This window comes from Piliocolobus tephrosceles, chromosome 4 (assembly GCF_002776525.5).
Source record: "Piliocolobus tephrosceles isolate RC106 chromosome 4, ASM277652v3, whole genome shotgun sequence".
NCBI classification, from domain to species: Eukaryota; Metazoa; Chordata; class Mammalia; order Primates; family Cercopithecidae; genus Piliocolobus; species Piliocolobus tephrosceles.
The window spans coordinates 44,619,159-44,629,848 of NC_045437.1; the positions used below are offsets into that span (position 1 = coordinate 44,619,159).

Genomic DNA, 10,690 nt, shown 5'->3' on the forward strand with positions numbered 1-10,690 from the left:
TTTTATATAGGTGGATAATGATTACATGTTACTCTTTTGTATAGCTGAGAGAGTACTTACATTAAACTGTACCTTCTTTTCCAAAAGGCCACTAATAGGCATCATATATAGGCCAGCCATGGTTCCTCATGCCGTTAATCATAGCACTTTGGGAGGCCAAGGTTGGCAGATTACTTGAGGTCAGGAGTTCTAGACCAGCCTGGCCAACATGGTGAAACCCCGCCTCTACTAAAAATACAAAAATTACCCAGAAATTGCTGGAACTCAGGAGGCGCAGGTTGCAGTGAGCCAAGACTGTGCCACTGCATTCCAGCCTGGGCAACAGAGCGAGACTCCATCTCAAAACAAAACAAAACAAAACAAAAGGCATCATATAAACTCTTACCGAGATTAACAAAACTTGATAAATTTGTCATTTTGGAGAAGTTTAGCATTTTTATTTCATATACTTGATAAACTGAGACTCAGCACATTCTTTGGACATTATATAACATCATCAATATTTGAATCTAGGTATAGAACTGTCTTGGTGGTTTGGTATCTTGTGCCCTGCCATTAGAAAGCACAGTCCATTTTAACAGCTCATTTTGCACCTGCCCTGGATTTATGCAGTCTAATTCATGGTTTCAGGAAGCTATCCAGTCCATAAAGGGATTTGGAATTGATAATTTCCTCATGTATTTAAAGTTATTCTTTGGTAATATTCAAGTTGGTCATATTCATGTTTTAATTTACACAATAAAAGTCTTTCATGTATATCAAGTATATCAAGGTGAGTTGCAAATCCCTGAATCTTAAGTCATGATTTGTATCGTGCCGAAATTCTTGCTCATTGTAAAGGAAGAAGTGAACACATAAAGCTGCTATACTACAGTTATTTGAATGGAGAGAGTGACATAACTAGAAGTAATAGACAGCTTCTCAGGAGTGCCCAAATGTATGAACTAAGGTGTAGTAGTATAAAAAAACAAAGTGATCAAAAGGAGTTTCATTTCATGAAGGCTAGATGAACTGCAAGTATATCTAGAAAAGAAACTGATCACTTAAAATCAGTTTAAAAAGAAAGGAATGGTCATCACGGAGAATTTGTCTTTATAGGTTAATTCCTTTGGACATTAGTAACTTAAAGTATATGGAAGCTTGACATGAAGGTCAAAGATGGCATGTTAAATCTTCAGGGAACACACATTTACACTAAAAAACACTTCTGTAACATTGTTTCAATCAACATTTCTGAACTTATTTGACCAGGGCATAGTTTTTATATATGCATAATACATGTCTGTGGACGAGGCTTTTGGACTAGATGAGATACAGAAGGGTCTAAAAAGATGCTAAGGAAGGACTGACTCTGTCCTATGCTCATTGAGCTGCTAATCTGAGAGTTATCAGAATATTACTTATGTAAGAGGCTGTCTTCTATGCAAGTAAACAATTGTAAATGGTGATCTGAGGATTATAATTCCTGGAGGCTTCAGTCTTATCAATTAAATAGAGATCGGGGGTAAGGTGAGATTTTTCCTGATGGAACTAGTTAACACATTCCTTTTGAGAGAGAAGTTCCTCTGCTGTGAGTCCCTTTACAACCCCTTTTGGGATAGGGGTGTGAAAAGGCTACTTTCTAACACCTGACATATGGGAAACACTTGAAACAAATTCATTTAAGGATCTTTGAAATAAGCTCACGTGGTTGGGAGACATCGATCTGGACTCTGAATAATATCTGAAAACATGTAAATAGTCTGCGAATGCTGGAGTCTGACTATCGTCAAGGAAGGCTAGATACATTCTCCTCATTGGTTTGGACGAGAAGGAAGAGGAGTACTAACAGATTGTCTAGGAGAAGGATGCATGAGTACTTCTCTGTGGACTACATCTGAACCATATAGGAGGGTCAGCATTGCATCTTAGGTCCTGCCCAAGAGTGACTCCTACCAGAATTTTACCTAAATAAAAAGATAATAATTTAGCCAAAACTCAAAGAGGATAAATCATCAAAGAAGATGCATATCACTCATCCACTATGTAAAGCTATGCTATAAGATTAAATTGAAATTTAAACATATACTTTTTACAAAAAGTACAATTTTTAAAAGTAACATAATGTCCTTAAGACCTATCCTGGATTATACTGACTAAAAAATGAGTACAGAATTTTATAACTAAACTTCTTGACGGAACTTGGTTTCTAGACCTAAAAATTTATTCGTTTAAATTAAAAATTTAGGGGTGGTGGTGGGTGCCTGCAATACCAACTACTTGGGAAATTGAGGCAGGAGAATCACTTGAACCCTGTAGGCAGAGGTTGTAGTAAGCTGAGATCACACCACGCACTCCAGCCTGGGTGATGGAGACTCCATTTCAAAACAAAAATTATATTCTTTTAATCAGCTGTTCCCAATTACATTGCTCCAAATGTCAGTAAATACCAAAGGGTTATACTAGTTTTCTTGTCCTCAATCAAGCACTTTTAAGATCAAGAACTTCATGACTTGAATTATTACAAACATCACAACATCTTTGCATATAAGTATCTATGATTCCATAAGTGAATACACTGATTTTCCAAGTTAAAGTTGGCTAATATAGGATATTTAAAAAGATAAACTTTGTGAACTTATTTAATATGCAATAAAGTGCTAATCACTGTAATCCTGGAAGTTGAAGATTTGTTTTCTTATTGAGAAAATGTATAGCAATGATGCAGACCAAAAAAAAAAAAAAAAAAGAGGTGTGAAAGGGACATTTTTATTAAAAGCAACATAAAATGAAAGAAAAACAACAGTGTAAGAGAAACATCAGATATAACATGATATAGTCTTATCTTAAATCTCCATGAAATTAGCCCAAATTCCTTTAAGTATCTAATTCTTAAATTCACTATTGTATACAGTCTCTTGTTCCTTACTATGTTGTTATTTTTAATTCATTGGGAGACTATTTAAAAATGAACCTCAAAGCAATTTTTGTGGTTTATCTTTTCATTACTTCAGTAATAAAATGCCAGCTTGTTCACTGTAATAGCTGGTGGCAGTGTAATTATATTCAAGGGAAATATCTACGTTTCCATTCTCATATTGTGTGATTATAGTGTTGAAAACTTCTGTAAATAAAGCAGTAACTAAAAACTTCTTCGGCATTTTGAAAATAATTCTGAGACTAAGTTGTTATCACTCACCAAGAGAAATATTCTAGAACCATTTTAATCATTACTTTCAGAAATGCTCTTTGGCAAGGTGCATGACTCTGTCAGGATCAACAAAGCTCCTACATTACATATTGTTCCATTAATTTAAAATATTCTTATTTATCTGTCAGAAAGCTACTGATGTTTGGTCAAGAATATTAGTATAGTCCAAATACCCTATATTTAGCCCTAGCCAAAGAAATTCTTCATGTGAAAAAAAAAAAAAAAAATCCAATGAACAAATCATTGTCTATATTTACTTTTTCTCTCTCTTTTGAGAAAAGTTTAGAGCAGCAATCATTTTAATTAGCACATTGAGCATAAGAATGGATCATAGCAGTTGTTATATCCAGTTTTAAGACTGGAGAGTGTAGCGACTTATTTAGATATTCAGGTAATATATGCTCAGCTAAGCATATGGATTGTAATATAAATTATGATTATAGATGAGGGGGGTACAGAGGGACATGTACAATAGCTGCCTGTCTCCACTTAATCAACTAAAATTTTTCTAACACATACGAGAGAAGGTTTATTTTAACTATTGAAATATGATAGAAAATGAGCCATGATAACATATTCTATCAGCTTTTTACATTTTGAAATATGTAACTATTTTTTCTGTAGATGTAAAGTCACACTTTAAAAAATATTATTCAAAAGACAAATGAGAAACAACCTCAAAATATCAAAGAAGATTGTGTGTTTTTACTTTAAACATTTTATCTCATTTTTTTTTTTTTAATAGAGGAGATAGTGTAGTTATCTTGAAAACAATTCAATCTACTGGTTCAGATTAGCTGGTTAAAGACATTGGAGATAAATAAAACAAATTACCTTCTCTTGATACTGCCGCCTCGAAGAATCCAGAGACTGGATTAAAGCAGTGGCATGGCCGACAAACATGGCATAGCAGGTGGCCCCGACGATCATGCTCAGCATGGTAATCCAGAGGTCAGACATGCTGACTGGGGCTTGGGCTCCATACCCAATGCACAGCATGTGACTCATAGCTTTGAAGAGTGCATATGAATACTGCTTTCCCCAAGAATCATTCTGGAACATAACAGAAAAAGAAAATTGACTGAGCCATTAGGATGGCAGAATGAAAAGTGAGAATGATCTGTACACAGAAGCATGATAAAATACTGAATACTGGAAAAATCCTTACAATGGAGCATTTACAAATGTACTTCTCATTAATTGTGAATTAAATGATGAAGTTTTTCAAATATTTCCTACTATGATGAAGTGGAAACAGTCTGCTGTTACTTACATGCACTCTTTGTCAGTTTTAAGTTTGCTGTTTTTAAAACTAAAATTCCTTTTGGGACAATGGTATGCCATGTAATAATGACAAGAATGAATGCTTTAAGGTTTCCAGGAAATGTGGTCAAATAGTATTAATAATATATTTGTAAGCTATGAAATGCAGCAGACAGTATGACACATATAGGCCAAAGTATAGACATTTTTATCAAAACCATGAAGTTCAGATTTTAAAAATCCATATTGATATAGCTGTATAATCCTTAACACTATAATTTTTGTAAATAAAAATTTAAACAAATATATATTGGAAATACAGGTCTGATAGGTAAATGGAAAGACTTCCTTGAAGCCCTCACTCAAAGTGACATACATTGTAATCTGTGTCAGGATTGAAGACGGCTGAATCTTGTTAGTTTTTTATAAAATAATAAAATGAAATAGGCAAAAGAACATCTTGGCTTATGTCCTGGGGGAAAAAAAATAGGAAATGCTGACTTCTGAGATGACTTATTAGTTGTAACTTCTGACGTCATTTCAAAACAATTGCAAGCTCAATTTTTTAAAAACGCTGTTCAATGTATCTTATCTAACTTTTATTAAAATTTAAATTATTTTTTGGATAAATTTTATTGAACTCCCTAATTCAAGTATTACACAATTTATAAGAGCCAGAGCAAAATGAAAATGATTTCAAAATGCAGGAAAAAAAACGTTGTTAAATATAATAAAATATAAAGATTTTTCCTTTAGAACATTTTATTATTTATAAAACCTAATGTGATAACAGTGATAAATGAGTAACAATATAAACTTACAAATTTTAAAAATTAATATTTTAATGTCATAATTACATGTAATACAATAAATAATACTGTATTAATGTGATATTTTGATCATAAAATTTTTCTGGCTTATTTTTCTGAAATTCATTTCTTAGATTATCAAAATTTATATAATTATCAACTTTATTTTCAGTGATTTCATTGACAATCACATCAGTTGCTCTTGGCTATTGCAAGATTACAAATAATTTTAAGTATTTTTTAATTTAAAAATGATCTTTCTATTAATTCAAATGTTATTAAACCTATTATGAGTTTTTTTTTTTTTTTTTTTTGAGACGGAGTCTCGCTCTGTCGCCCAGGCTGGAGTACAGTGGCCGGATCTCAGCTCACTGCAAGCTCCGCCTCCCGGGTTTACGCCATTTTCCTGCCTCAGCCTCCCAGTAGCTGGGACTACTACTACTGGTCGCCCGCCACCTTGCCCGGCTAGTTTTTTTGTATTTTTTTAGTAGAGACGGGGTTTCACTGTGTTAGCCAGGATGGTCTCCATCTCCTGACCTCGCTATCCACCCCTCTCGGCCTCCCAAAGTGCTGGGATTACAGGCTTGAGCCACCGCGCCCGGCCTATTATGGGTATTTTATAGGCTGTGAGATTAGGGTCAACTTCTGATAATTTATTTTAAAATACATATTTGAGTACATTTGGAACTGATGATTTTCGTAGAACAACTTTTCAATAAATATTTAACTCATCATGCCAATCAGTTTCATACTAATTTCACATAGAATTCAGTTTTTACATCTGAATTTATTTTTTTAATTAAATTTTTTACTTTTAGGTAATTATAGATTTACATGTAAGTTATGAGAAGTAATAGAGAGAGATTCTATGTACTCTTCTCTCAGCTTCCCCAGAAGTAACATGCTGCAAACTATAGTATAGTTTCATAGCCAGGAAATTGACATTGTTATAATGTACTCATCTCTTTTATAGCTCACTAATTTAAGTGTACTCATTTGTGTGCCTATATGTGTGTGTATATTTACTTCTATGCAATTTTGTCACATGTGTAGGTTCATGTATTTATTACCACAGTAAAGACATAGAACAATTCCATCACAAAGGTCACATATACTGCCTTTTATTGAATTGAATGTTAAATTTAAATGTATGCAACGATGTTTTAGTGTTTCTTCTGATATTTCCTGTAACTTGTCAAGGCTGTGCAAAAAACTGAAAGTAGTTTCAAGATTTGCATATAATTCAAAATGCCTGTTTATATATTGTATTGCTATATTTTTAGTTACAAAGAAAGTTTAATTTAAAAATTATCTTCCTTGTTAATAATTGGTTTAATTTAAAACTTCATATAAAAGTAGTGTTATTTTCCATCAAATGTGAGCCTTCAATTTAATTTGTATTTCTAAGTTTATGGACATCTGCTGTGCAATTTTGCAGCAGCTTTCAAAACTGGACATTGTAAACGCTGAAGAATTCTAATGACTTTCTAAAGTGCTTACTGCTGTGCCCATGTGTAACATTTATTTTGTAATAATTTATTTACAAGGTTTACTGCCTGAGTGCCATGGGTATTGTCTTGGAATTTAGGTGGGAGATTTAAAATTAAAATAGATACTACAGGGATGGTCCCTTGGGACTGATGAGCGAGCTGTCTACTTACCATGGGTGTTCTCCCTGCCTGCGTGGGTAGCCACTTTCATCTCCCACGACTGCCTTTGTTGCTGCTGCTTCTCCTGTTGCTACAGATAGTCACTCCTAATCTGGGCCTAGTCCTGCTTCGGCCACATCAGGGACACATAGCATCCAGACTGCTGAGTCATGCACATGCCCCCTTGCTGCTAGGCCAATTGCATGTCTCCTGTGCCTACAGGCTTGAATCTGTGTGTGTGCTGCTGCCATCCTGCAGTTCTGCTGCTCATGTTCACACCCTGTTGTCCCAGTGGACTTCACTTACAAAACATCAGTTCGAAGATAAAATTATTAAGAGTTTCAAGATGGCAGGAGCAGAACTTTAAACCAAGCACAGGGTTCTTTTGATAGTGAGGGACCCTGTGCAACTTCAAGGTCACATATCAATGAAGCCAAACCTTCATTTGTCAAATTAACTCTTAAATTATCATAAATTTTTCAAGCTATTTTGTTTTGAATACATATGGATAGTTTTGTGTGTTGTTAATGGGACTTTCCAACATCAAACTTGTAGATTTAAAAAATAGAACAGAAGATTTAAAAGCCCAGTCTCATAAACCTTGGAACTGCACATAGCTGCTAAAAAATAAATAAAATAACTAACCCCATTTAGCTGAAAGGATTAAGGTTCTTAAAGTGAAATTCGCTGTTAATTAATTATAATAAAAGTCCTGCTCATATTAAACTATAATCTCTATAAATGTATTTGCATACAAATAAAAAATAAAATTTAATTTTAACACAAGAAATTACTCATATGTCATAATATTTTAATATGTACAAAGTATAATAAACTCATGCAAAAACTCATTTTGGAGATTGAGCAAAATTACACTTTTTTATAAGTGAAAATGTATAATACTCAGAAATACATCTAAGATTTCCAAAATTCTAGATGGTCCATGAACAAGAAATGGAATATTTACATTTACTAAAATGTAAAATCTAATTTAAGATTTCCTTTCTCCACATAAGGGCACAGAAGAGGTATATTGTTAAAGCATCTTGATGTATTTAGATAAAATGGAAATAATAAAAAGTTCAATGGGGTGTCAAGTGGAGACTACACTTTAATTATATTGGTATTGTTTATTTCTCTGTGTATGAATGGAGGCAGGGTATAGAGCTGGAAAAGAAAGTTTAATTCAGTTTTTCAAAATAATGCAGGTATGTCTATTTTCATTTATCTCACTAGAGACACAAAACACACACCTGCATATACATGCTCTTAAGTGACTTGAAATATATATATATTAAAAATGTTTTCTTTTTTTTTTTTTTTTTTTGAGATGGAGTTTCGTTCTTGTTGCCCAGGCTGGAGTGCAATGACGCGATCTCAGCTCACTGCAACCTCCACCTCCCAGGTTCAAGTGATTCTTTTGCCTCAGCCTTCCGAGTAGCTGGGATTAGTGCCGCCATGCCCAGGTAATTTTTGTATTCTAGTAGAGATGGCATTTCACCATGTTGTTCATACTGGTCTTGAACTCCTCGAACTCAAATTCCATCACCTCAGATGATCCACCTGCCTTGGCCTCCTAAAGTGCTGGGATTACAGGCATGAGCCACTGTGCCCAGCCTAAAAATGCTTTCTTATTTTTCAAAATCATGAGCAACTTTTCTATTTCCCATTTTTCCAATGTTTCCATTCCTCTCTCTCCACCTATATTTCCCAAAAATCAGGTATGGATTCTGCACCTTTCTCCATGCTCATAGGATCATTCTGTACCTTTCTCCATGCTCGTATGATCACACACACACATGCACATACACACATCCACGATTCTGGCTTTTATATGAATCTTATTATATATGAATCTTATTATATATGCTCTTACTGTTGTTATCACATATAAAATGCCTCCAAATAATCTGTTGTTCATATAACTATGCAATAATTTGTTGATCATACCATCGTTAATTCAATTTACCCATTGTTCTCCAGCTTTTGCCACTACAAACTATTCTTTAATAAAAAACTTTATCCATGTATCTTTTCTTTCTATCAGTAAGACTCCCAAGAGTGTGATTGTTGGTTCAAAGAGTAAGATCTTCGGTTTGATTTTAAAACATATTGCCAGATTGATTCAAAAGACTGTACCTTTTCCAAAACAATGTGTAAAAATATACTGTATCACTTTATACAGTGAGAAACAATAACCCATTGTTACTTTTATTAGCATTTCCCTAGCAAAGGAATTTGAGAAGGCATTCATATATTTATTTACCAAATGGACTTGCTCATCTCTAATGATTTTTTTTCCTTATTAATTTGCAATGCCTCCTTGAAGACTAGATATCACCCTTTTAACTGACATGTGCTATAAATATTTATTCCTAATTTATCATTTGCCCATTGACCTTCCAATCATATAATTTTTCATATAAATATTTCAATTAGTTTATGTAGGAAAATTAAATCTGAAATTTCCTTGGCAGCTGCTGGATTTCTCATGATGATTCAAGAGGTATCTCTAAATAAGATTATTCCTATGTCCTGAATGCTTTTTCAGATTTTTTTTTATATTTACTTATACTTACATATGTTACCTAAAGGTTTCTTTTTGTATATAGAAAAGTTCACATTTCCTTTATTCTAAACAGATTGTCTTTTTTGCCAGTATATAACTTTTTAATAAATCACCAGGTCTCCATATAAACAAAAATATCTCTTTTATTATATATTGTCTCTCTAAAAATGGTATTTGTTTCTGGGCTCAATATTTTGTTTTACTACTCTGTGTAGTCACTTTTATACTGAGTTTTAATTAAACAAAGTTTAATTAAACAAGGTCCTTGTTTAAAAAACAAGGACCGATCTCAATTCCAACAGGGGTTTAAACTGAACTACTATGTGAGGGAATTTGATTAAGAAAATGGGTCATGCAGGTAAAAATCCAAAACATGACGTTTGATGTGGAATAGGAGTATTTGGAGGCTGAGAAAAGTTACCAAACCCCATAGTATGTGTGTGTACATATATAAAATTTTAGCCAGTCTAAATTGTAGAGAAGAAATAGGAGAGAATAGGGAACATACCAGGAAACACAGTGATAACCAGAGTCTGAGTCCTTAAAATACTTTCGGTACAAAACAGGAAGCCAATGAAAAATTTTGAGCAGAGAATGATATGATCTAAACTGTATTTTAGGAAGATTGATCAGGCAGAATTGTAGAGTGCTGATTCTTAACTAAAGATGACTTTACCACTTAGGAGACATACGGCAACATACAACATCCGCAGACATTTTAGTTTTCACAACTGGCAGATATTTAAAGGCGAGGCCAGTGATGCTGTTAAAATTCTGCAGTTCAGAGGAGACTCCCTCTCCTGCCTCACAGCAAAAAATTGGATGGTCCAAAATAACAGCTGTGGTGAGCCTGAAAAATCCTTAGGTAGAGGAAGGATGTAATAAGGACCAAATACAGGTCAGTATAAATGTTATTACAACTTTAAGAGAAGTGAAATGAGAACTTAAATAATATAAAAGTATAAAGCAACAACAATAACAATTTTGAGAAGATAGTATCTACAGAATGTAGAATATTAGGGATTCATGGAAAATTCAGAAAGATCAATGAAATATAGGCTTTCTCTCTCTCTCCCCTCTTCCTATTTCTCTTTCTTTTCTTCCTTCCCCTTCCTTCCTTCCTTCCTTCCTTCCTTCCTTCCTTCCTTCCTTCCTTCCCTCCCTCCCTCCCTCCCTCCCTCCCTCCCTCCCTCCCTCCCTCCTTTCTTTC

General features: G+C 33.9%; 1 protein-coding gene across 1 annotated transcript in view; it reads right to left on the reverse strand.

Annotated features, from left to right (window-relative positions):
* The window catches only part of HCN1 (hyperpolarization activated cyclic nucleotide gated potassium channel 1), a 417,480-nt gene that overhangs the window by 132,732 nt on the left and 274,058 nt on the right, over positions 1 to 10,690 (reverse strand). Inside the window, exon 4 of the mRNA XM_023216595.2 lies at positions 4,025 to 4,243. Within this exon, the coding sequence (XP_023072363.1) occupies positions 4,025 to 4,243 (219 nt within the window). The remainder of the gene's footprint in view (positions 1 to 4,024; positions 4,244 to 10,690) is intronic.